The sequence below is a fragment of the Gobius niger genome (assembly GCF_951799975.1).
Source record: "Gobius niger genome assembly, chromosome: 3".
Classification (NCBI taxonomy): Eukaryota; Metazoa; Chordata; class Actinopteri; order Gobiiformes; family Gobiidae; genus Gobius; species Gobius niger.
In genome coordinates, this window is record NC_136854.1 from 19,451,208 (window position 1) to 19,478,107 (window position 26,900).

The 26,900-nt window shown below is 41.9% G+C and overlaps 1 protein-coding gene across 1 annotated transcript in view; it reads right to left on the reverse strand.

Annotated features, from left to right (window-relative positions):
- npnta (nephronectin a) overlaps window positions 1–26,900 on the reverse strand; it is a 69,764-nt gene that overhangs the window by 1,313 nt on the left and 41,551 nt on the right. Inside the window, exons 4-11 of the mRNA XM_079553843.1 lie at window positions 25,729–25,848; window positions 22,671–22,790; window positions 17,994–18,128; window positions 17,119–17,241; window positions 11,919–12,341; window positions 5,645–5,734; window positions 3,113–3,211; window positions 495–754 (exon numbers count right to left, since the gene is read on the reverse strand). Coding sequence (XP_079409969.1) covers window positions 495–754; window positions 3,113–3,211; window positions 5,645–5,734; window positions 11,919–12,341; window positions 17,119–17,241; window positions 17,994–18,128; window positions 22,671–22,790; window positions 25,729–25,848 — 1,370 coding nt within the window. The remainder of the gene's footprint in view (window positions 1–494; window positions 755–3,112; window positions 3,212–5,644; window positions 5,735–11,918; window positions 12,342–17,118; window positions 17,242–17,993; window positions 18,129–22,670; window positions 22,791–25,728; window positions 25,849–26,900) is intronic.

Genomic DNA, 26,900 nt, shown 5'->3' on the forward strand with positions numbered 1-26,900 from the left:
TCCAACAATTCAGATACACCAAAGCAATATTACTAAACATTTACATTTGAGCTGTTATGTATTCTACCCGAGCCTTGCATCACTTTATTCTTACATATACCTTTAGGCGCAACATCTGTATCCTCCATTGACTGATTGACTGAGCACTTTCTGCTTTACCTCCTCAACTTGCCTCTGTTCTATGATGCCTTGGTTACAACATTTCTTTGGGGTGAGCTTTACACGGCTCATGCTGTCACATCTTTTAGGCAAAGGTGAGACATAAGAAAGGCAGGATCATCCAAGACACAAAGAGCATGATATCTGTAAGATCAGATTGCACTGAGGCTTAAGGCGCTGTTTCCGCAATCTGTGGGTATTGTTTTTTTTCCCCCTACTGGGTATAAGATAATAAAGAGAACGAGAACCTTGACAGGTGCACGAAATGCCATACTGTTGAAACGTAACCGCTCATGCATTCATAACTATCTGTAGCGTTATCGTGTCATACTTACGCTTTCTAGGCCCGTTCCCCAGAGGGTGATCTGAGTGTGCCTCCACCCGTTGCCCCCGGTGCGGCCCCACACGGCCGGACTGTACTGTTTGCCCTTCTTCACAAACACCTGCAGCATGCCCACGTGGTGCCCGGCCAGCTTGTGCCTGAACGACAGACACAGGTTCCCGTCGTTCCAGGGCGGGGTCAGCGGCAGCACCAGTCTCGCTCCCCTGCCCGTCCTCTTGTTGCCCACCTCCGGTATGGTCAGGTACCTGCCACCTAAAAGGCAAATACATTTCCAATTAAAAATAAATAAATACACAAATAAATACATACATCATGTTGAACAGCCCCTGCTTGACCTGTTTGTTAAAATGGGTCTTCTTCATGGACTTTAATATAAATACTGTACAGTGTTAATGTAGTGGGCTTGTACAATAAAAAGATTCAAAACGACTTCAAAGAATGAGAACAGTCAAAACATGAGCAGAACTTTAAACTAAAAAAAAAAAAAAAAAAAAGGGCTTCAGATATAAATCTACAGTGGCATTGATTCTAAACTAGAACATAAATCCAAAGGTTCACTTACTTTTTCCTCCCTGTCCTGTGAATGTTTACATGTTGTGGCCAATAACAATATGACAACATGTAATTGTGTGGGTGATATTAGTATAAGCAGACACTGTTTACTCATTCTTGTGATTTGAATGACAATTTAGGCAGAAATGTATGAAATGTCAGAAAAACCCAAAGGGTTCACTTTTTCCTCCCACTGAACAGAAAAATAATTTGACTGTCATCTTACCACAGATTTGCAGAAGATTACAGACAATCGCTAGGTTCTCTACCTGCTGATGGAAAATTCCTGGATGACTTAAGGACTACACAAACTCTCTTGACCATTGATCAATCATCTTCTTATGGTTAATCTACGCCCGGGGTCCCCAACTGGCGGACTTGAGTCCAGATCCGGACCTACATAGGCTTTAGTCTGGACCTCAAAGCCTTTTTATCCTCTCAATATACATAAGTAAGTAAGTAAGTAAGTAAACTTTATTTTATTTATATTATTTTGATTCATTAATCAGTTTTGCTTCGTAAATAGACAACCTGTGTTCATGTTTTAACATTTCCAAGAGCAATGAGTGCATATGTCTGGACCTCGAGCTGATTTAGTTGGGGACCCCTAATCTACACCAAAACATTGACTATATGATGCTCAGAATGACCCTCGGTGTGCTTCAGTTCTCATTTTAAAACTGTGTTTGGCCCATTACTTACAGTTCCCTGAAGTCACTTACCCATTCACCTGCTGAACCTACAAACTGATCATTAATAAACACAGGTATCCAACACACACCAAATTGAGCTCGACTTAATTTTTAACCCAATGCAGTAACATTGGCATTATTAATTCATGTTCGCCGCTGAGAGAGTTCAAGGTAAGAGCTCTTGTGGGTAATGGCTGATTAATGCGGCAGTGTTTTGCTTATCCAGCAGCTCGGCGTTAACCACAGGAAAGCCTGAGTCAATGGGCCTGCGAGGCTTTCTACATAAGTAATGAGCCTCCAATGTGTGCATTTAACAACGCCGAGTTGGGCCAGCAGCTGTTAATCTCCCTCCACGCTGGGAGTAACATACAGCACGTAAATGTTTTGTACTTTGATGTGGGACAATTAACACTGAATCGTGAACCATGTAAGTTGCAGGTGGAGGGACTTGCTTTCATTCAGGTGAGTTGTATTCATCTTCAAGGCCGTTTTACATGTCCTGTGCACTCATACCAAAGCCACCTCTCCATCTTGACACTTCTTTTTGTGGATGTGCGACCTTAATTGCAAAACCCCACCAATTCAAGCATAGCCAGAGTTGAATGGTCAAACTATACCACAATGTGTGTGAGTGTTCAGGTCTCTGGGTCCCGTAAAGAAGTAAAGATTCAAAGCCTCTTTCTATAAGGATTTATTTAAAAAATGGTCTGGCAAAAAATATCGGAGATTCAGTGTGTCTTTCCTACCGTCTGCACCAACTTCTATTTTCTGACCCAAACTTGTGTAACGAGTTTCACTTCTCGCTAAATCCAAACATAGAACTTAAACACTGCCAGTATGTGCCGTTCTGTTTAGTCTATGCCCCCCTCCCTCATGCAATTCACTCAGGCTTTTCCTCATCTGAACCCAAAGAAAACATTCTCCTGTTTCCATTTAATACGGGCCAGAGGTTATCACACAAGCATGTCTTATTTGCATCACTTTGAACTTGCAAAGAGGGCGGGATACAGCCCTCAATTCAATTCAATCCTGACTTGTGATTGAGAAGAAGGAAATTAAGTAGGATGTGCTCATGTAATGCAATGATGTTCCAAACAGAATATGGTTTGAATCTGGAAAAGTGAAAATCGAGAGCAATTTATCTGCTATTAAAGGGTAAAATTACAAACCTTGTAGTTATTGGAACTTTCTACATGAAACAACATTGGTTGGAACTGTCAGCACCATAAGAGAGGGAGAGGATAAAACTCTCTCACCCCCACAGTTTTGGCCCCTTCCCCTTCGCAGGAGATTTTGACGTCAGCAAATCCTTGAAAGTTTCCAATCCCCCTGTTCCAGCCTGATAAAATGTGGCCTTTGACTTTACCTGATGGATCGGGCGTGGTCTCCCAGTGCACGTCGCCGTCTTTGTCCCTGATCCAGCCGCAAAGTCCGTCATCAAAGGAGCAGCTGAGGAAGCCCGCTCCTGAGGGGAGAATCACACAGCCCTTTTAGAAGCACGGACGAAGGGGTTTGTTTTATCGAGTGGGTGTTTGTTCGTGTCACGTTTGAACCGAGCTCCTGCCGTCTGGGTCTGAAGGTAGTTTGTTTAAAGGCAGTTATGGTGAATGTCATAATAGTGTGCGTTGTTACAATCTACACACAAGACAGTGTGATCAGTTGTCTTCACCTTATCTTTACTTTATTTGCTCATTTAATTTAATTTAGCTTTAGTAAGTTCAACAAATAAGATTGAGTTCAGCTGCTGAAGTCACTGTCAGTTGTGAAATGAAGCGTTGACGGCTCAGGAGGACTGTCTAAACATGTCAAGTAAAGTTATGTGTTACCTATTAATTAGATAAAGATACATTTAAAAAGTTTGATCAAATCTTACAAAAGTTCAAGTGTAAAAGATTGTTGAGAAATTGGTCTTTCACATCTTGCTCATTTCCCCTTTGTGTACAGGCTTTGTCTCGACCACATCATCCATATATAGTGAGCGCCGATGCTGCCTGAACAATAGCGTTCACGCAGCACAGGCCCAACAGCGGCTCCTTTATCCACGCACCGCTTTACAAATGACTCGGGAACAAGATGAGCATCCATCATATTGTCCCCAAAGCCGGGGGATTTTCTGGAAATCTTGAGTTCATTTTCTGAGTCAGTGACAGCGCGCTCTCCCCAGACGGCCTACAGCTAATGGTGCAACAAGAATCCCAGTAAATATGAAACTCATTAGGCCATTTGATCTGCATTGTCCTGACATCAAAATACATGCAAGTCAACCAAATATGAAGTACTGACCTAACACATATTATTTAGTAATATTCATACATCAGTTTGTCCCAGAGTCCCGCGTTTCCAGCCGGACAAGGATTCAGAGTTCCATGGCAAATGGGCTTCGAAGAAAAGAGTGACTCCTGTGACTAATGTGTAAGAGAGTGGAGGCTTAATCCTTCAGGCTGACCGAAGGGAAGTCCAAATGTCGAAAGAATCCATGAGCAGAGCAAGAGGCTGCACTTTCACAATCTTTACACAATCCTGTCTAGGTTTTTTATTGGTACTGAATCCATGGCAACCGAATATGAAAACACAGCAACAAAGTTTGTGTTTTAAAAGGTTGTCTTCATACCTCCATGGCAAAGACCATTTTCTGAAGTCTGTAAACTGTCTGAAAAGTATTGATGTATTTTTATTTGTGAAAGTCTATATGGTAGATTAGACAACTATTCTGGTCCCCCTTTCAAAAGACACATTGAAATGTCTCACCTGAACATTTTTACCAACTATATATGAGAACACAAAGACCAGACAGGTACGTATCAACTCATCTAAGCTCAGGTAAGAACATATCACAGTATGAAAGAACTGTGTGCCCTCAGTCACACAAAAAGACCACAGATGTTGTTAGCATTTGGCCTCTCCCAACATATTACTATAGCTCTAAACGGGGGTGAAGTTGGAAGCTACCACGCTCTTCCACGGGCACGCAGGTACACATCAACTTGTCTAAGCTCAGGTAAGAACATATCTCAGTATGGAAAAATGGTGGCCTTTTCCTTTAAAGGTGCATTATGAGACTTTTTAAGTGAAACAAAATGTTGATAATTGTGTGTATTTGACCTTGTAGTGACTCAACGGCTGATGAGTGGTCAGCCTGGTGCCTTTACTTTTGATCCCAATGGTGTCACGGATGCTCCGGGATCTATTGTTTGGAAGTTTTTCTCTGCTGATGGACCCTCTCACCAGAAAACCTACAACACAATTGGTCCTGGAAAGTTGTAGAGACCACCGTGATCCAATATAAAGGTGCCATGCTGACCACTCATACAGCTGCTGGGTCATTACAAGGTCAAATACGGACAACATCAACTTTTTTTTTCCACATTAAAAGTTGCATAATGCACCTTAAAAATCACAAATCAATCGGCATTATACAATCAAACTAAGAGCATTAAATGAGAAGAACGAAATACATATATTTATTTGCATTTGACCATTATCTCATCATATCTTCCACTGACATCACGCCCCAGGACAGACACCGCCTCTGTATGCAAACCGCTTTTCCACATGAGGTCCACTTTGAACGCGGAGATGTGCTTTTTCGAAAATGATCAATTAATCACGCGGGCAGTCGAGCAATCAGCCGATCCTAATGTGAAAAGTGGAAGTGTCTGGCGGCGCGCGCTGTGGGCCCGGAGCCATCATTTTCACTGAACACCGGCAGATGCCATGTGTCACCCTCCTGTTGCTGCCCTATCAAAACACATCTGGTCAGGGCAATCTTCGCGCCGCCGGCTGATTGGCAGTTTCATTTTGGCCCCCACATCCTCAAAGAAACCGCAATCGCTCGTCATTATCGGAAGTCGGTAACGAGCGGGAGGACCTGATTGGCCCGCTGTGTTGCCGTGTTTACCTGGGTCGTCCTTGCTCTCGTCGGCCGTGTTGCCGAGCTCAATGTCAAAGTCGATCCCCAGCACCGCATTGTGGCCGTGATTCCGGGGGACTGTAAGAGAAGGAGGGAGGGGAGGGGGAGGGGCAGGGGAGGCAGAAAGGGAGAAAGGAGGGTGGGGGGGTTAGATAAAGGATTAACAAAGGTATTAAATTGCCTTGGCCGCCATCTTTGCTCCTGGCTATTTCCTGACTTCACTTCAAACGCATGCCACTCACAAGGGCAAGTGAATGGCACGCTTTGGAGTCGGGAATTTGCGACGGCAATTTCACGGATGCAGTGTAAAAAAAACAAAAACAAAAGGAATAAGATTATGTTAAGTTTGCAGCTATGTCCTTGTTCACGTTTTGGGTGTATTGTATTCTGTATCTGCAGGTCCACAAGCAACATATTACACACTAGGCGGACATATTCATATTCAATCCTCATGAACATCATTTTCTTCTTCTTCTTCTTCTGTAAGTGTTCCTTTGATATTTGTTATTAAAGTGGACTGAACTTCTAAGCCAGGTTTATGAGATTTCCCTTCTGGCTTTTATTTATTTATACATTTTCAATGCTGTTTTGCTCCTGGCTATTTCCTGACTTCATCTCAAAAGTGCATCCCTCGCAAGGACAAATCAATGTCACCTTCTGTATTCTTGCATTGAGGGCCAGTACAACAATATGTCTGCAAACACACGGCCTCAAATGTGAATCCCAAAGAGACGCCGTCTGGGGAATCCATCTGATGCAATGTCCAGGAAAATGTTGACAGCCAAAACACACACACACACACACACACACCTAGACACACTCCCACACATATACTTAGACTAGAAATAGCATCAGCCTGTGTCCAATGGGGTCAGTCTGCTCAAAATACAAAAGTTCACGCCTCTTATTAAAGGTCAACCGACAAGTACAGTACAGCGCAGTCTCTGGCCCTGAAAAAGGCTATTAGAAGACCTTTCTATGCTCCTTGCATACCGAGAAAGAAGTCATTTAAAAGAAATTAAAAAGTCATTTGGAAGTGTAACACGATTAGCGGCTCCTTCCATGACAGTAATGTGCATGACTAATGTGTAACAAAGTGCTTGAGTCTCTAAATCCCAAACATATGCTGTAGGTCCCATCTGTCCGCGGCCGAGATGCAGTCTGACTGTCGAAGAAATCCAAGAGTGACGGGGGGCTACACTTTCACCCGGCTCGCCAGCATTCCCGGGAATCCAGGACCCTTCTTGTGCGGCAGTGTTTGGGTGCCTTTCATATTGAACATGAGACTGTAGTTTATCATGCGTCATTGTAAGTGTTTATCTCTGGGTTGCTTTAAGAAGAATCTATGCATCTCGTGACGTTTTAATTCTCTGAATGTGCTTTTCCTTTGAAAAAAACTTGAAAATTCTAGTTCAGATTTGTATTATGAAGCAAGAAGCAAAAGTGAACTCCAGGATCTCACAAGGAAACAGCAGAACAAAGAAGTTAAACAAAGAATATAGCTGAAGTGAGGTTTAAAGCGCAACAGGTTTTAATGCGTTTGTGAATATGACTTTGTTAGATGGATAACATCTGTTGTAAGTAATAAATATAATTTTATTTCATATTATTATTTAAGTCATTTTTTATTAGAAGTGATATAGACAGAGGTAAAGTTCCATAGCAGTTTGACCCACTCATTTCCCACTGACATAGATACAGATGGCATCTCTGGAATATCCCATTATTCCCATATATGGTTATGTTTGAAGCAGTCAGAAGGGGAAGAAGAGAAAAATCTACATTTTCTCCAATTATTCCAAAACTACTTTAACAAATGCTGAATTATGAATATATTGTTCTACAAAATAAAGATACAAAGGAACGGAGAGAACCAAAGTGGTACAACAGCCTTTTAATACTACTAAAACGGACAATGCTAACATAATGCTCCATGTTAGCATCATGCTACATGCTAACACTAGCTACAACAGCCATTTTTTTGCTTCTACAAAAATATCTGCAGTGAAAAACCACCGGTTTTGACTTGACTTTATTTGTATGTGATAAAAAAGTTTATATTCCGAGAAAACAGCTAAAAAGAGTGAAAAAAATATTGTTCCCATAGCATGCTTCCTTCCCCCTTGGCGAGGCCACGCCCCCCTAATTCCCATCTGTAGTCCTACACAATTAAAATGACATAACAAAAGACAGTTGATAAATATAATAATCAAAAGGCAGTTTACAAATAATAATCTATCACATGGTCGGCACGGCAACAGTTTAAAATAGTTTGCCTCCATCTATGTCACTTTCCGTCAGTGTTCAGTAAGGAAGTGAAACTAGAAGCATCACAGAAATGGTCAAACTAAAGAAAACTGGGTAGAATTTTTTGGCAAAATCTGAAATATATTTGTAAAAATTGCGTATAATGTGTCATATGCATTTTAAAGTTAAACAAGGTTGAGATGAGCTCGTACTGTAAAAAGGAGTTTGCGGAAGACTTTTGTCATTGCCAGGAGGCGATGAAGGCCGGGGTTCAGTGTATTTACGATGTCTTTGAAATTGAAGTCGTGGACACGGTGACCCCGAGCAGATTTTGTTTGACAGCTGCTGTCATTCCCTTTACGCACTATACTTTCCCCGGCCTTCTCCTGTGACCTCCAACCGCTTGTTTTTGACATGGAAACCCGGCGTTCGAACATGCTTCCAATGAAAATAAATAACTGAATATTGAGCTATTTGGAGAGACAAGCAAAGGCATTTATTTGGACTTGTAGTACAGTGGTCCTTCGGTGAATGTTACGGAGGAAGAATTTGGCGCCCGCCGTGTCCAAAATGAGCCCCTCGGTGCCAAACAGACAGAACAACACAACTGAGGGAAATATTTGACTGGGAAAGTGTGCAGTCGGGGACGGCCAATTGTGGAGCAAGAGGGAAATGATTTAAAGCTGTCGAAGTTAGAAATATGCAACAATTAAAAAAGAAAGTCATAAAAGATGGGTTCAGCTTTTCTGCATAAAAACACATTGGTATACAGTCTGTTGGTCAGATTAATAGCCTTGCTGACACCACCACCCACGGACAGAGGCTGGAGATGCTGGCGCCCAGTTGGCAAGTGCACTCCTGACATCTTCAAGCAGAGGCAAAAGCACCTCAGAGGTTTTCTCTTGAAGAAGTGAGTGGGGCATCACAGTGCAGTCATTAAGCATTTGCCTGGGTCAGATCTTAAGGTGCAAACTGTTACTTAGTTCAGAAAGGTCCATATGAAGTTTGATTCTCACTTGTCAGGTGTAGAACACATTGAGTCACAGTTATTCTTTTCTCAAGAGTAAGCCTGCCGCTAACAATGCCATTAATCTTCTTCAGCTATTCTGTCCTTTCACAAGTGACCAGTCTAACTGTTGATAACCTGAGATGATGAGGCTCATTCTTCTTCTCCTGAACCTGCAACAGTAGCTCACAACATGACAGTAATCACATGCATGATATTTCTATTCTGAACGCAGAGTCTCACCTGCACTCCGCTTCTGTGTCATTATTAGCCCCATCACTGAGCAGCTCTCCTCCTTCAGTGCGAAGGAACCAGCGAGGGCCTGGCTTTGATTGATGTGCGCTTTGAGCGCTGACGACAGGTGTTAATGTAATCTACCCGCACTTTTCCTATTCTAATTACCTGATGCCATCTGGATAGGTACGCTCGCACTGCGCCCCCAACTCCTAACCCGTACGTTTCTGTCGCATCCCAGTGTTGTTCAGTTGAGCTTAATGATGCTAGACAAACATGCAAACTTTGAACAAGGCTAAAAAAGATTCATGAACACATGGACATTGCTGAATTGTGTTAAGTGGCTGTTCGGGATAAGGAGATTGTGTGGTTTGGAGGAGAAGAGTAGGACTAATGACGCAATGTTGGTGTAATTCATGTCAGGGATTTATGTTGGGCACAGAACAGAGCGGCGTGGGCAAACGGCGCGGCCCAGTAACCTCATTCTCACAGCGTAGGAAGCACTGTGATGCTTTCGGATGTAAGGCAGCAATCATTGGTGTCAGTAAATAATCAAATGTACAGTATGTAAAAGTCATAATACATAGCAATTTTGTTTGGTACTTCAAAAACATACATGTGTCTATGTGTTCATCAGCCCACCATCTACTTTGCTAATGAATAACACAAATAACCAGCACAATCAACCGTTTGCCAATATAGTCCTTCCTAATGTAGTGCCGTCAGCTCTAATAGTAAACAATGACGCGTGTAGGATATGGTGACATTATGTTGTGTCATCAGTTTGGTTGCCAACTCGCAAATGAATAATTTAGTGTTTTCAATGCATGCCCTCTCGCATGAATAAATGACAGTTGTTTTGTTGGAGCAGCATGCCTTGCCAAAAAACATCAACGATCCCTTTCACTAGCTATTTGTGAATAGTCATAAAGCACATTCATCATCGTGTAGTGTGGTATGAAAATGTCACCGGGCCTTCTGAAGTGGGAAATAGTTATATATTTTTGTCAATGGTTGTAAAAACTAGGAAGTGGAAGTCCTCATGATATGCAAAATATATCATTAAGCTTCCTGTTAACCTTAATAAACAGATTTTGTATTAATTTTGGTAATGATATGGAATACTTATTAAAGATTTGCTTTTGTTTTTTCTGACACCGTTCAAAAACCAGTCGAGTCCATATTGTAGCAAATGAGCTTTAAATCTAAACGTCCAATAGACATTTGCATCTTCTTAATAACCGCGCTTTGTATTTGCTTTAATCAAATCCATTTAGACTGTGCAACATGTGCTCTCCTAACCTAAATTGGTTCAGTGAAGCGCAGTGGCTGACAGGCAGGTGAACATAACTCCTGATTTATCTCCGAGGCATGTTCCATATAAACACTGTGTGAAGACTCAGACGAAGAGAAATGTAAATAAGCTCTAATGTGATTCACTGTCACAGATCTGATGAAGACGAATGCCGCCGCCGCCGCCGCTGCTGCCGCCGTCTTAAAACGTGACACTCAAAAGGATCCCGACAGCAGCGGGCTTTCAAGAAGTTGTGCGCAAATTATTTTTCTTGCCGCACCCAAATGACACAAATTCAACATTTTGAACATTGTTTCTTGCGCTCACAAACACGATAAGTCTTTTGTTGAAGTTATCTGTGTATGATTATGATTATCTGCTGATTCTTTCTTCCCTTACCAAACATTTACTTTGGAGTCATTTTGAAGTAGCATTACTGCACAAGTACGATTTTAGGGTTCCACTAATAATTGTAATTTAATGGTAGCTAAAGCAGTACTGAGTAACTTGTTTACCTTAATAAATCATTTCCGTAGTCCCTCAGGGGTAATACAAGTGTTAATGGGATGATTGGAGGGGGGTCTTTCTTTTCCCCCTGGTGTCTCTGGCCAGAAAACCACAATTGTAGCTTCGCTGCCACCAGGTCGGAGGCCCCAATACACACTAATGGAATCACGAAGAAGAAGCTAACAGGCTAACAGGCAATGCTAACTGCGGGCTAGCGCCACTTAAACAGTATTTACAGCCAAGTTTGAGTGAAAAAAATGATCTCCATTGTGTAAGTGGATGTACAATATCCCTCTCTCCCTTTGTCTTTTTTGTCAGCGTAGCATTTATTCTCACGGACAATTAATGAGTAAAAAAACTTGCTACGACACCTGCAGTGGCACTTATGGGCTCTAGGGGCATGAGTTACTTAGTACTGCTTTATAGATGGCAATTGTTTAGGCAACATTTCCTCTAAAAACAAAAAAAAGTCTGTGTATTTACCATGTTCTCAAACTAACTATAGTATGTGTGATATTCGTACATCAGTCTCCTTTCAAATCTTAATTAAAACAGGCTTTGTGAAGCAAATTGTAATTTAAAAACACACTGCAAACTCAAATTCGCCACCCTTACCAAATCACCTGCCGGAGTACAAAAATGTGCGACTTATTTTACAGTTCAACACGGAGATACTAGTTCCCACTAGCTTCGACTGATAAATGTAATGAACTGTGCTGGCTGCACCTCGGCTGATTGGGCAGACAACTTGTTCTCGCTCAGCAATTACCGCTCTGAGAGAAACTGCTCCGTTGGATTCACCGACTCAAGGCTAATTAACTCAATTATGGGATGTATTGTGGATTATGCTTCTATTTCTCTCAAGGTGATATTGCCAAATACAGAATCTACACCATCCCAAGCTTCGATTCATTATGCTGTAAAAACAAAACCTAAAAATGAATCAAACCAGAGGAATAAAGATTAGCTCTTACTGTGCACGTCTCCCCTCTGCTTGGTGACCTCCTTGTTGATGCTATTGTCCACTGGTGTTACCGGAGCAGGCGGCGGCGGGATATACGGGCGTCTTGTTGGTGGTGGAGCTGGTTTGGGCGGGACGTAGGGTTTCCGAGTGGGTAAAGATGGCTTCCGTGTCGGGACGAGAGGCCTCTTCGTGGGTACTGCTGGCTTTCGTGGTGGAGTGACTCTCTTTGGTGGAGCTTTGGTCGTAGTACTTGTTGTTGTAGTAGTAGTAGTAGTTGGTGTGGTAGTTCTCGGGATGAATACTCTCCTTTCAGTGATTGGCGGCCTGACAGTGGTGGTGGTGGTGGTGGTCCGCCTAAAGTCGATGTCTGGGATGTAGTTATGGTGATGCGTCTTGCCTGGTCGCGGAGGGTCAATGGCCACTTTGGGAATGGCTGAAATGGCAAATAGTAGCTGAATTAGTGGCACTTAGGGATAAATGGGGCCGTTAACTGCTATTATTTCTTTTATCAAGTGCCCTCTCCTCGGTTGTGATGTGAATGTTAAAAGCCTTACACCAGAGGAAGAATTACACAAACACAAGATACGGTATCTGCCAACACTTAAAATACACCACAAAGGAAGAAACAAGTATTATGCTTCAGGCCAGAGGGCAGCTCCAGGACAAGTGTTTCTGTACTTTTGTCCTTTAGTAAATTCAAAGGTCTGTCACTTCACATCATTTTTCAATTCTCTTTTATATATTTCTCATTAATTTGAGCAATACTTAATAAATACGTAGCTAAGAATGTCTTTTTTCTTTTGTCATTTCACCTCGGAGAGAACACCTGGATTACGTATTTGTCACCCCCTACTGTCAGACATGGGAATATGAAATAGCTGATTGAAAGTGTGTCTGTTAGGATTTGGCCTATACTCTTGCCTCCATTAGCAGAAAATTATAGAATTTTCACACGATTAAACAGTGGTGACTGTGACTCAGATGGTAACGTGGGTCGTTTCATGACAGGAAGGTCGTGTCCTTGGGCACCTTGCCTGTGTGAAAGTGGTGTGAGTGAGTGAATGAATGGTGACCACCACCACAGATTGGCAGCCTCACTTTCATCAGTCTCTGAGGGCAGTTGTGGCTACAATAGTAGTCAGCCACCACTAAGGAGGTAATTTGCCAAGCATTTGTTCATGTGTCATTTTCACATTTTTTATCATTTCATTGTTTACCATATCAGATATGGGGCCCTAACACTGTAATGAAAATATCTGCTATCTTCTAACTTGCACTCACTATTTAGTACCTTTACCTCTTGATAAATTACCTCTAATGTTTTGAAGAGTTTGTCAAGCTTGTAAAGTTCAAGTGAAAGTCATTGTTATTTATCATTATTAACAAAAGCTGAAAAAAAAAATCTATTTGTTATTAGAACATAAACTCAAATAATGCCAATTTGGATAAAGCAGCCAAACAAAAGAGTTCTTGATGCTTGAATGCACATGTTTCCTGTGTCACTTGTTCTCATTCCTGATAGAAACTCTATTCTTAGCACATGTCATGTTTTGGAGTCTACACATATTCATATTTTGTGATCACAAAATGAGTTGACATTTCACTCGATCTGATTAGTTGTTTCAGCTCTACTTGGCAGAAAGTACATCAGTCATATGGAAATTTAGCTAAAACTTTATAAAAACACCCTTAGAATTCACTGCCGCTCTCTTCAATTACAATATCTCTTGCGATCATTTTTCACACGGCTCCATATTTGGTTAACGGCTGGACACAGCCACAGAATATGAAGCCTGACTCTTGTATTATTGATTGGGAATTCTTTGTGTGTTTTTAGCTCGAGGCGACACAGCGTTGAACTAAAGCATCTCAGCCTCCTCTCAAATTCTTTACCAATGGGAAGGGGTTCATGCAGGTTTCATGAGTAAAGCAGAGGCCGTGGACACAAAAGTGGCCAGAGCAGACTTTGTTATTGCCTTCTCGGGTTGCGAGTTCCTTTGATATGTGATACAGAGACATGCTACTCCCCGAAGAACTTGCCACTCCGGGCCATAAGGGGGAGCGATAAGAATGGAATAGGTGGGATTCACGATTTAGAATTTGAAGAAGACAAAATCAGCACTTTTTAGAAAAAATCTGTTCAATATTGATAGCAATTAGGTTCACTTCTTATGCCATAAAAACAGGGTATGATGGCTGAGAGGTTAGTACTCTTCCCTCAAAGAAGGTTCTGGGTTTGATTTCTGTACCATGTGGGCGTTGTCTGTGTTGTGTTTGTGCTCAGGTTTTTTTTCTAGGTGCACAGGTTTCCTTGAACAACCCAAAATATCCACAATAGCCCAATCCTCCGTGGTGCTCCACTGCTTCTGACCATGAGCCTTGCTCTAAATCTGGAGATGGGTCCCCTGCTGCTGCTGCACTGTGGTTACCAACTCCTGACAAGTTGCCCTAAAGGATGAGTTAAAGGTAAGAGGACACATTTCCATACGGGGACAAGCAAGTACCTGAATCTTAAAGGAATAGGCCACCGTTTTTACATACTAAGATATGTTCTTACCTCACTTTAGACGTGTTAATATATCCCCGTCTGGTCTTTGTCCGTGCGCTCTGTTACGCAAACGGAGCACATACGCAGCCTCTCCCACATGTCACATAGCTCCGAAAAAGCTCACGATAGAAGCTACCAAGCTCTTCCACGTGTTCCCTATTTAAATAAAGTTACGTGAAGTGTTTTCATGCGAAGTATATTTACCCAGAAATGTAGCATGTCGATTTTATAAGCAAATAAAAAGGGGGACTATATTGTGAGGCGTAATGATACGAGGAGTAAAACGTCCGCGCAGTAACTCCTAAAGACTTCCCCGCTCACTTCCGTCAATAACCTTTAGGAGTTACTGCGCGGACGTTTTACTCCTCGTATCACTACGCCTCACAATATAGTCCCCCTTTTTATTTGCTTATAAAATCGACATGCTACATTTCTGGGTAAATATACTTCGCATGAAAACACTTCACGTAACTTTATTTAAATAGGGAACACGTGGAAGAGCTTGGTAGCTTCTATCGTGAGCTTTTTCGGAGCTATGTGACATGTGGGAGAGGCTGCGTATGTGCTCCGTTTGCGTGACAGAGCGCACGGACAAAGACCAGACGTGGATATATTAACTCGACTAAAGTGAGCTAAGAACATATCTTAGTATGTAAAAACGGTGGCCTATTCCTTTAACATGAAATCCTTTCCAATTGCAACAATCATGTCCATGTAATCTCACCACTGTTGTGATAATAATAATTTCACCCTCATTCTTTGTGCTGACAAAGAAGACTGATTGAACTGTGTACAAGTTTTGTTTCATGTGGATAGAGAAATGTGTTAAGAGAAAGTAAACTACAGAATTCTGTGTTGCCTCAAGTTTTTTTATTTTTTTTATTACTTTGGTATATTTAAGGTTATCTGTTCCCTAAACACTTGCGCTTTACAATCGTGTGTTACAACTTTCTCAAAGTGCTCTAATCAATATTCATTTACTCCAAACTACTATTGTAGTACAGCTGCCCTGAGGTAGACTGACCAATCTTAACCATTCACCACCATCTACTCACTCACACACTACATTCACACAAGCGGTAGCTGAAGTGTCTTGCCCAAGGACACAACAACAATCTGCACCTGCGGTAGATGGGATTCGGGATTTGAATCTCAGCCATTGCCATTGACGACCCATTCTACTGAGCCATTGTTGTCAAAAACATCTGACGGGAGGGACATATCTCCATATCTTTTTTTTTTCCGGCACAAAGGCGTAGCCGGCAAAATAAGCATGAGCGGGCCCCTCCTGAATAGACACCATAGCAGCGTCACCAATATCACACATTTGACATTGTGTTCCTAAAGATAATGCAGTAACACCATCTTAACACTGATACTATAAGGCACAATTTATACCCCTGTTGTAGGCACTAATGCTTTAGTGAGTCATGGCTCCCTAAAATTAACTTAGGATGACGACTAGTGAATACAGTTTATACACATGGCTCCACCACGGTGCATTTTGCAATAGTGAAAGCAGTTTATTTTATTTTATTTCATTTTTATGTATTATGGGAATGGTCAGGTAACGACCTCCAGCCCCTCGTCTTTGGGGCAAGTTTTGTCATTTCATTGTCCAAATCTACAGTGTGATACTTTGTGGTATCTAGTATATTACGTAGGCCTACTGTATAGCAGCCTCAATGCAATATGATAAAGGTCAGGAATACCTGGAGGATTTAACTTATTGGGCATGCTTTGGTTACGTAAACTCAACCTACTGAAGTACTTGCAGTTCCTACACAAGTTCAGGGTTAGATGATTGAGTAGCCGCTGGGAATAAATGACCTCTTGTCCAGAGAGCTTCTACTGCGCCCCACGATCTCTGGACTAATGAAGTGTGCGTCGGCGGAGAAACCAGCAGCTCGAGACATAGCTCAAGATGACAAGTGCTCCTTTTGCCTGATGAAAACGGCCAAATGCCAAAAATACAGTCAGGAAGGCGCAGTCAGGCTGATGGAAAGCTACATCTGTACAAAGTAGAGAAGATTTTTTTTCTACTGTCTGTGATATAACTGGGATTTTTTTTTTCTTCTTCAGACAAATAGCTCTGGGAGATGAAAGATCTCTTTAGAATACCATGGCAGCGAAATAAATGTGTAGTAGTCTGAAATTGAAATTGTCTGTCATCAATTGTCAGTAACTAAACGGCCTAGGAATATTCCAGCATGTTTTTATTCCAGTCCCAAGCCACACAAAAAGGGAGACATTAACATGATACAGCAATTTGCCCTACCATCCTTTACCCAGAGTGAATTTTTTGAGTAAAAAGTACGATTATTTTTCCGCATAATGTAGCCTTATGTAAAAATCTGATTTTAATTGTCAACACACAATGTGCCAGCCTCTTTGTTGTGGCAAATCGTATTCTTTGGGGAAATTACTTTTATACATGACCTAAAACTTGAATTTATTTTTGCAGTTTATTTTCAGACTTTGGCTCTGTGTCCAAATGAAAGCGCGTTAGCTTGGACATCGCCTCAGCTGTGACTGACAGCCCGTACAAAGGAAGGAATTTAAGTCCCACCTCGGCTCTTCCACGCCAGCTCTTCCTCTCAGTCTTTTTTTTTTTTTTTTAGCTTTGGTAAACTTTGACCGCATAATGTGAGCCCCCACTTACGTTTGCAGTCGTGGCCCATCCCCCTGTAGCCCTCTTTGCATTTGCACTTGTAGGAGCCCGGCGTGTTGTAGCAGGTGGCGACGCTGCTGCACTGGCTGTGGCCTAAGGAGCACTCATCCACATCTGAAATATAATAGAAACAGAGCAGTTAGCCGTTTGCAGTTAGCGGGGGCAAAACACTTCAGACATAACAAGCTGGTATCAAAGGCTAATAGCTTTAGATCCATTCCGACTTCTTACGTCAAGTGGACTGTTAGTCGCAGCGCTGCTCTGATCATGCTTAAATATATATTTATATATGTAAAATCCACTGGCAGACATAGAACTACGAGGGCTTTGAAGTAGCAGGAGAATCCTTCAGCTAAAATTGCTCTCAAATGAATAAAGATGTGCTAAGGAAAGATTTGTAGAGAATTTGGATAAGCTGAGTAATAATCTATATTTTTGAATTTCAGTGCAAAACGCCATCTAAACTCAAATGTGAATTAAAGTAAAAAATGTATATATATAAAGACTAGTTTGCTTCGTCGTCAGATAAAACCTTGACCTCAAATGCTAATTTTGACATTAAATTCAAGAAAATAACAAGAATCCACACTATTTTTCCAAACACTTGTGCTTGTTAATTTGTTTTGGGTGAACTCTGCTCATTGTCAGGCTATTTTATTCTATGCTCATTTGAGATTTTAAAAGCACAGTACTGTGTGAATGTGCCACGACTACATAATGAATGCCCTCCGAGAAAAGAAAAACAGCATCTCCTGCAGCCCTATAGCCTTCATTAGAACGATCTTTTCATTTTTAGACTCGATTTTAAAGTTTGGAACCTTCTCACACAAAGTCTTCTTTATTTCCCGGTGTTGTGTGGCTCGTACCTATGCACTGGTATTTTCCATTGATGTATTGGAGGTCAAAGCCGTCGTGACACTTGCAGATGTAGCTCCCAAACGTGTTGATGCATTTTCTGAAGCGAGGACACACCGCTGTTCCTGCCGCGCACTCATCCACATCTGCAAGACAAAAGCACACAGGTTTCAAACCATGGAAATAAAACCAAAGCACAGCCTCCTTCTCTCAGTCTGGTTCCTGCGCAAATATTTACGAACCATTCACCCTTGTGCAGTGATCGTTTCCGTATTCAAATGACCTCCACTACAGGGATATTGTTTCTAGCGTTAATTAAATACATTCCTCTCTTTGTGAATGAGTCCAGGTATTGAGTGCGCTTTCCATCCATTCAATCAATCGTAAGTGTTCAATATGGCCGGATAAAGGCATAATAAAGTAACTATAAGAGAAGAACTTGGGTTTATAGAAAACTATGTGGGCACAAATGGTGACTGCTGCTCCCCACCATCCGTCCAACTCACGTCAACAGGGTCTTTTTTTAAGATTATTTTTCAGAAAGTCTAGACTGTTGCCAGCCACCAAAAGAAAAAAAAAAGATTGAGTGACAGGATAATCATTTGACAATCTATATAGAAACTGAATGAGGCGAACCCACAAACTGTCCAAAAAAACTGCAATACTGTAAAAAATAAACTACAGATCCAGGCACTGCAATATGAGTGGAGCAATTCTTTTTAAATGATAGAATAAACCCTGATGAATAACTAGAAACATGTTGTCTATACCATTAAAATAAAGGCTTTTTAAAAAGTGGTATTATGCATTGTGCTTTTGGTGATTGACAATAATCTCAAGCACATCTTTATCACTGTCTGTTGGTTAGAAAATGCAATATTGATCTAAAAGACTTGAAACAAATATCCAGTAGTTTCACTTCCTGGTTTTCACGCAACCTTGCCGTAAGCCCCTCCCCACTATTCCTCTAGCTCCCCTTTGCTGTGCGGCTGTTTCTGCACATGGCTTTAGTAAAGCTATGGCGAGTGTTTTTTAACTTTGCGATGAAAATTTAAGTTTAGCAAGAGATCAAGAGGTGATGAATGCCTTTCCTGGCTACATAGATGCTAAGACTAGCCACTGGAGAAGATTCACAGATTACTCAAAGATGTGCTAACAGCTTGAAACACAACTCCAGGTAGGTTTTTGATGAGAGAAGCTGTATTAAAGAACTACTAAGTAACTCATGCCCCTAGAGGCCATAAGCGCCACCGCAGGTGTTGTAGCATGTTGCGTCTTTTTTACTCATTAATTGTCCATGAGAGTAAATACTACTCTTGCAGAAAAGACAAAGGGAGAGAAGGCTATTGTACATCCAATTACACAAAGGAGATCATTTTTTTCACTCAAACTTGGCTGTAAATACTGCTTAAATAGCCATTGTTAGCTTTGCCCACTAGCATGTTAGCTTCTTCTTTGTGATGCTATTAGTGTGTATTGCGCCTCCGACCCAGAGGCAGGGAAAGTTGCAAGCATGGTTTTCTGGCCAGAGACACCAGGAGGAGAGGGAGATGAAAGACCCCCCAATCAACACTTGTATTATCCCCAGAGGGACTACGAAAAGGATTTATTAAAGTAAACAAGTTACTTAGTACTGCTTTAAGTCCATTTTGCATAATATTATCCCCTTTAATACTCATTCAATGGAGGGCTAAATTTAAGATTCCACAGCACTTTGCCGAAATGCCTTACATACTGCACATACAATCATAAACAAGTCACAACTACCCCACCACAACCTCTTTTTCCTACTTTTACTGATGCTATGCTTAGGTTTCAGTTCAGGCGTCATTGTTGCCTTTTTGTGTAAACATATTTTAAAAATGCAAGAAAGCCTGCAGCAAACCTCAGGGCTGGCAGCCGACTCGCACATAAACAGCGTAACAAAGGAGAGGCTTGTCTGCGGCTTCCTCTGCGAGCTGTCTGCTTGTTTGTGCTATTATGTTACACCTGTAGACCAGCCAACTTGCCTAGCTTTAACCTTACCTGCCAGTAGAGTACACTCACTGTGGGTGGGGGTCGCACAAGGCGCTGAATTGGGTTACACCGGGTCAACCTGTGCTCATTGTCCTCCTGAGGCTCAAATTGATTGAGCGCTAAAGGTTGCTTGCTTTAAACAATTGCCTTTTAAATCTCAATGTTACACGCAGATGGCCGGTTTGATCCGACGCCGACATCTTATCGAGTTAGCAGTTCCAAAACCTGCTTGCATTTGCACTATGTAATGAACGTACATCTGGTGCGCAACGCTGCCCTGGCCTTTCTCCGCCGAGCAGCAAATCTTTAGAAATTGCCTTTTCAATCCATAGAAACCCGCGCGGCACATACATAACAGCCCATATTATGTCAGGCAATTGTGTTTGACTCGACAGCTCGACTGATAAGTTTAGCAATTTGCGAGAAGGGGGGGATCTTTTGAAATATGAAGCCGTCGCGGAGGCTGCGCAACAATGCAAAGACATCAATAAAGTCTGTCGTCAATTAGGGAGGTTCGCCGCGATCCCGTCAACGGCCGCGCCGACAACAAGCCGATACTTCTAGTTAGACATGTGTCTGTTGGGATTATTGGATGGATCTATTTCTGTGCACACATAGGTGAGGCTGTTGTTCCGATTAGATTCACAGTGTTGCCGGAAATACGAGAAGGTTTGTGGGAAAAGTGGTGCTTGTTTTGAGTGGACTTTTATATTGATTGATGAAGAAATCTTTTCTGGCAATATGTTGAGCGAGATCGCTTTATCTTTTTAGCAAGTGCAATCATCCCACAAGATATAGGGCTTTGGCGAATGACAACCAACTAGATGTGTTCAAGGTCGGTGCATGGAGAGAGAACATTGATGAAGTGTGTTTAATTCCACAACTGAATGGCGTGCGTTCTAAAATGATCTCAATTCTTTTTATTTAGATTTTAACCCCCACCTGAACCGAGCACATTTTCTCCAGTTTGGCTTTACCCCAATCTAATAGCTTCTTGGACAAAGTGTCAAAACTGCGACGATAACGAGGATGAAAATACAACCAAAAAAAGCAACAAAAGAGTGACAAAAACACAATAAACAAGCGACAAAGACGCAGCAAAGAAGCAACAAATAAGAGCAACAAAAACGTGCCAGAAAAGGCAAAAAAAAACCTTTAAAAATCGGATAAAAAAGAGACAAAAACACAACAAAAATGTGACAAAAACGTGGCGACATTGCAACAAAAATAGTCACAATGAGTTTTGTAGGTCATAGCTTTCAAATGAGGCGTGACACGAGAAGCTTTTAGATTTGGGTAAGGCTGAATGGAGAAGGTTCTTCATTGAAAAAGTAAAAATGTTTTCCATGTTGCAGCTGCACAAAGAGTAATGTCTGTCCTGGTGTTTCAACCGTCCAGTGTGATTCTCAGGTTACCGTCCCTTCCCCAAATATGATGCAAAATCTGCCATAAAATCCCCCATAAAATATTAGCTCTGGTCCGGAAACATTCCATTAAAGTGTCGTAACACCTGTGGAGGCCACTCGTCTGCTGCCCCCCCTGCCATCGCTCTTCATGATGGATGTCCCGCCTGTTTGTGAGCTCAGAGTCAGGATATGACCCAGGATATGCTGCACTTTAGGACGCACACGAGCTTTTCACAAACCAATGTTTTGATCATATTTCTGGCCTCTGAAAGCTCACATGAAAGGCTCTCCGGCTCTAAAAGGTTGTACGATGGCATCGTTCTGCCAAGGTTGTTTCGTTTGTCAAAACCTTAAAGAGGCAATTGACTCAAACTCGTATCCTTCTGTGCTCAGCCATTAACCCTGCGCTGTGACGGAGAGTCAACCTTCATTTTTTTATCAAATGTGTATGTCAAAGTACAGACTCAGGGTTCTGTGAGGAGGATGAGCTTTTATAAATCAACCGATATTGAAAAACATGTAGCAAGATCTATTTATTTACTTACTTATTTGACTATTTCTGAATAAAATATGTAATGTTTCTTGTGTTTCTTTTTATTCATTTAAAGGGGCTAGATGCAAGTTAGCCATTTTATAATCACTACTGCCACCTCAGGTCATACATGTAACTGCACCTTCTACATTAAGCTCGTGCATGACCCGAAGTGACACGTTTTGAGACGCGGGAACATGTAGGGGGAGGAAAATACATAATTTTAACATTTTTTAAACTCTATATAGTCCCTTTAAGTTCCCAAACATTTTAAAAACTGTATTCAATTACTCAGGTTTTAAAGGGACAATACAGACTTTAAAAATGTTCAAATTAAGTATTTTCCTCCCACTACATGTTCCAACAGTGTCAATGTATTAGTGCATATATGACCCTTTTCTTCCCAACACAGTGGCCTCTTTGACGCCCCTGATGGAACCATCTCCATGGCAACACATACCGTTCCAACCAGAAAACCTACCAGAAACCCTAAAAACAATGTATCCTGGAGCTAGCCATGTGATTTAGCTTTTTACATTATGTATCTATTTTACTGTAGCTGTAAGTACATTAACTGCGTATTATGTTACCACATTAGCATATATTTGTCTTCATTAGCATATATTTATACTTCTTCCTGAAAGATAAACAAACTATCGGAGTGTAAATACTTGAATCTAAAGAGTTCACCATTGTACATCGGTCCGCTGTGCATGATTAAAAAGTGGACATACCCACGCAGGTCCGCCCGTCCAGAGCCAGCTGGAGCCCCGGGGATGGACACTGACATCGGACCTCTCCTTTCAGCACCTCGCAGCCGTACTGGCAGTTGGCCATGCCACAAGTGCGCGCATCTGAGGAGACAGGCAAAGCACATTAATGCACCGAGCAAAAAGGGTGAGGCTCAGCAGGGCTCTCATGTGTACGGCAAACAGATTTAGAGCCCTGTAGAACACGAGAGGCACATGAGAAACAGCATAATGTTAGCATTGATGACAAGAACTGTTGAGGCAATGCTAGGAGCAAGGTACTTTAGATTAATGGGGAACAACTGCCAATTTGAGCCTGTGACTGCAGGTTAGGTAACTGAATAGCAATGAGAGCTGCCAACATTGTATTATTTATTATGCTGAGCCTTCCATTGCCAGTTTTGTAAGCCCTAGCCAATCTTATAGTCACACTTAACGTTTACATGCACAACTTGAACATTTCTGTGTGAAGTAAGAAAAACAAAAATAAAATCCACAGTTAGCTTAAGAATTTCTTTAATGCTTTCAGCCACTAGTCCTTCAAAACACATTCAGAGAGAAGCTACATCCTTGGAGAATTTTCTCGACAGTCTGCAGACTGTACTTCATGGCCACACTAGTGCAGACCACAAAAGCTTCTTAACACTGAAACAAAACCAATCACCAAAACTCTTTTTCAGCCACTTAGCAATCTGTTTTATCTCACCCAACCTTTGTTTTAAGAGGGTGCGGCCACAAATAGCACTTGGGTCACCCTGATTTCACCCTCATTTCCTTATTACCTGCTCACAAGTTCTCCTTGTCCCCTGGCCAAAGCTGCCTCTTCACTGCTGCTACTGATATTAGCCCGTGCGTGACCTCTGGGTGCTCTTATTACATTCTTGGCTGCAGTCACCCCCCGGCTCACTTCTCAGGCGCACTTACAATATTGCGCCCTTTGCCTCCCCTGTGTTGTTGCACCACTCTGGACCGTCACCAAATAATGAGGTAAAGGAGTGCATACTTGATAGCTGGGACCCTTTAAGAGGAAATTAAAAGTGGGTGAGGTGCCGCGGGGAACCGGCGGTGGAGCTTTGATGACCGAGGCAGGTCCGGCTGATTAAATGCTACAGTGATCTATTGATCCGAACAGCAGCGGCAGCCTCAGCAGAAACCCAAAGAGGGAGAGGAAAGCGGCCCACGCGCAGGAGTGGCAGGGACTGCCACTGCTTCGAGTGATGGACAGGAACAGACATTATAGAAGCATTTCTGTTTGGAGTCCTGTCATCGGTGGGCAGTCTGTAATATTAATTTGTGTCTGCAGCTTCTTTAATTAGAATTCGAACATAATCATGCTCGCACCAGGCAGCTGAAAAATGCAGGAATGTAGAAATAATTGATGTGTTTGAAGAAAGATGGCAATTATCAGTGGAAATGATCTCGATATGTCATCTTGGCTTTCAAGCTCAAAATCCTTCGGCAACACAATCGATCACTTTTAAATTGATGGGAGAAGAAGTTCCTAATGCAGTGAGAGGGTTCACTTTGAGAAATGTTTGAAGAGGCTGAGAGGAGGAGAACACATTTTACTGATTCATTTGTTGACTTTGCCTCTTTATTACTCTTAAGAGATTACTAAGTAATCTTTGGATTATGCGTCTGATCCATTGCTCAGTGCCTCTGGGACAGTACGCGACTGCTGTGCTGTGCCTGAAAACTCTGGATCTGAAGCGCCAAACTGGAGCTTTCTAACACATGAAACACAGATGCCTCATGCATGACACCATCGCCAACATTTGAAATATTTTTATTTAAAGGGATATTTGACATTTGTCTTAGGGCCTCATTTCCTAGTTATGAAGATTGTGGTTGATTTCTGGAGATATATATATTTTTAAATTCATGCAGTCCTTATATTTGAAGAGTTCAATGGTGCTAGGCTAGTGCTGGGCTAGCGCTTGTCTATGGTAACTAATAGCCTGCAGTAAAACCTTTTCAAAAAACCTGAAATATCCCTTAAGTGACCTATGAAAACAGCTTTGGCCAATTTGATACCCTAAACCAGATTAAATCACTTCCCCTTGTGCTAGTAGCATTGGGGGAGGGACTTAGCAGCAACAAGGCACTACGGGACATCAATTTGTTGTTCTGAGTATAAAAATGTAACTTGAATGTTACATATGGCGCAGTCTCCAGCACCCATACAAACCCATCTTACATGCTTATGCCCAGAGCTGACCCTGTATAAAAGAATGCTGATGACAATATAGCTTCAAATAAATGTTATCATCTGTTATGTGTAGATTATAAATCATCAGGCTTAAACTCATCTTGCCAAAGCAAAGTAAACATTGCCTCTCATGAAAAAACCCTAACGTCCTGGTGTTCATTCAGTACATTAAAATGCTGATTATGTTTTCTTGCCTTATCATAATAGATGGAGGCAGTCTTCCAAATGCAATAACATTTTGAAAACATCCTTTCTATGTGAGGAGGTGACAAGTCCAAGCATCAGCTGCTATTCTGTACAGCACCTCGGGCCAGCTAATAAGAAGTGGCCATGCAGTGAGTGTGTGGAGATTGTGTTTCTTCCACATTTTTCATTTTAGATCTCTTAGGGTTCTTCACAGGGGGCTCTGGAACTGCAGGCCTGGTACAATGAGGTGTATGAACGTGGGCTTTAATCAAAACAGTCTATCACAGGACTGTCACTGCGCCTTTCATATGTGCTCCATAATAAGCGCACTCGCTATGCAATGAGTGGACCAAAGCCTGCAGGATCAAAGCGAAGATTATTATAAACAAATTGGATCGAGGAGTTGTAGTCTCAAGTGTTTATATAGAATGCCCTTATTGGATAATGAGAATGGAACAAGTACACGGGAACAAAATTGAATACACTCACTTTATATGACAAAAACATGGCTTTGATGCAGTTAAGCTTTGGATACGTTATCGTCCAGTAATAGCGACAGCTTGTAACACTCATGGCCAGCTTACCTGGCCATACTTTGAACATAATTAACATAACACATGAGATGAAGCTGACTGTTGTGTTACTCACTTCCACAGCTGCCGTCGGGCATCAGCATGTATCCGTTGAGGCAGTAGCACTTGTAGCTCCCGTACGTGTTCATACACCTGTGTTTACAGGGCCTCGGCTTCAGCCCGCACTCATTCAGATCTGCGGACACAGAGACAACAGGTAAGTGCGCTGGAAGACACCGGCCCGACCTCTGTGACCAATCAGGGGTCAGAAGTCAGGGGTCAAAGCTTACCCGTCCATTTTGGGCCTTCGCGCTGTTTACGTATTTGTCTGGAATATGTGTGTGTGTGTGTGTGTATGTGTGTGTGTGTGTGTGTTAAAGGGCGTCGTGGGGGTGTCTCCTTCGAGGAAGTGAAGTGTCTCCGTGTTAGGACAAGCCCAGCCGTCCCCCGTTTGATGATTTAACAGGAAGCCGGCGTCGAACATCTACCTGCCCATTAGCTGCACGTGATGAAAGACACTACTGTGTGCTCCGACTCAACAATGCTTCACCATCAGCACTTTGTCATACTCACTAACTACCGCCTGCTTTCATGGGCGCACTGCCATGGTAACTAATCAAAGAAGCACAACATAAACTATTACCCCCACCACTCTTTCCTTGTCATTTTGTATTTTTTTTTATGACAAAATGAGCAACGCTTGTGGATATGATTATACAAATCAACTTTCAAGTAAAAACACCAGAAAGACACAATTACCAAGAGTTTTTGCAAATGCTGGTTAATTGATAGTTTGGTTTGTTTTTGAGGAGGGCTGATCGGAATATAATTTGCTTTGAGAAAACAACGATAATGAGAAGTCTGTTCAACTGGATACAGAGTCCAGGACATTTCCAAATATAGTGCCAAAATGTACCAAGTCTGGCCACAAGGCGCTGGAGATGCAAACAGAGGGTGAATGTCCGGAGGCCTGTCATCTATTCATTTGGTGTTGTTCATGAATATATGGATGATAATGTCTGCCAAGCGTTTAGTTCTAGTTTAAAGGTTTAATTTGTGACTATTTTCTCTTAAGAGCAAGTTCCGTTTGTGGAGAAAAGAGAAATGCCCAGAGCCTAACACCTGTCCAAACTCATGTAGGGAAGGAATAATTATACCCTTCTCAAAAATTCTCAAAAATGACAATGGTATTCTTAAAATTACTTTCCCAGCTTTCAGTTCTCAAGCCGAAACATTAATCTTAACTGG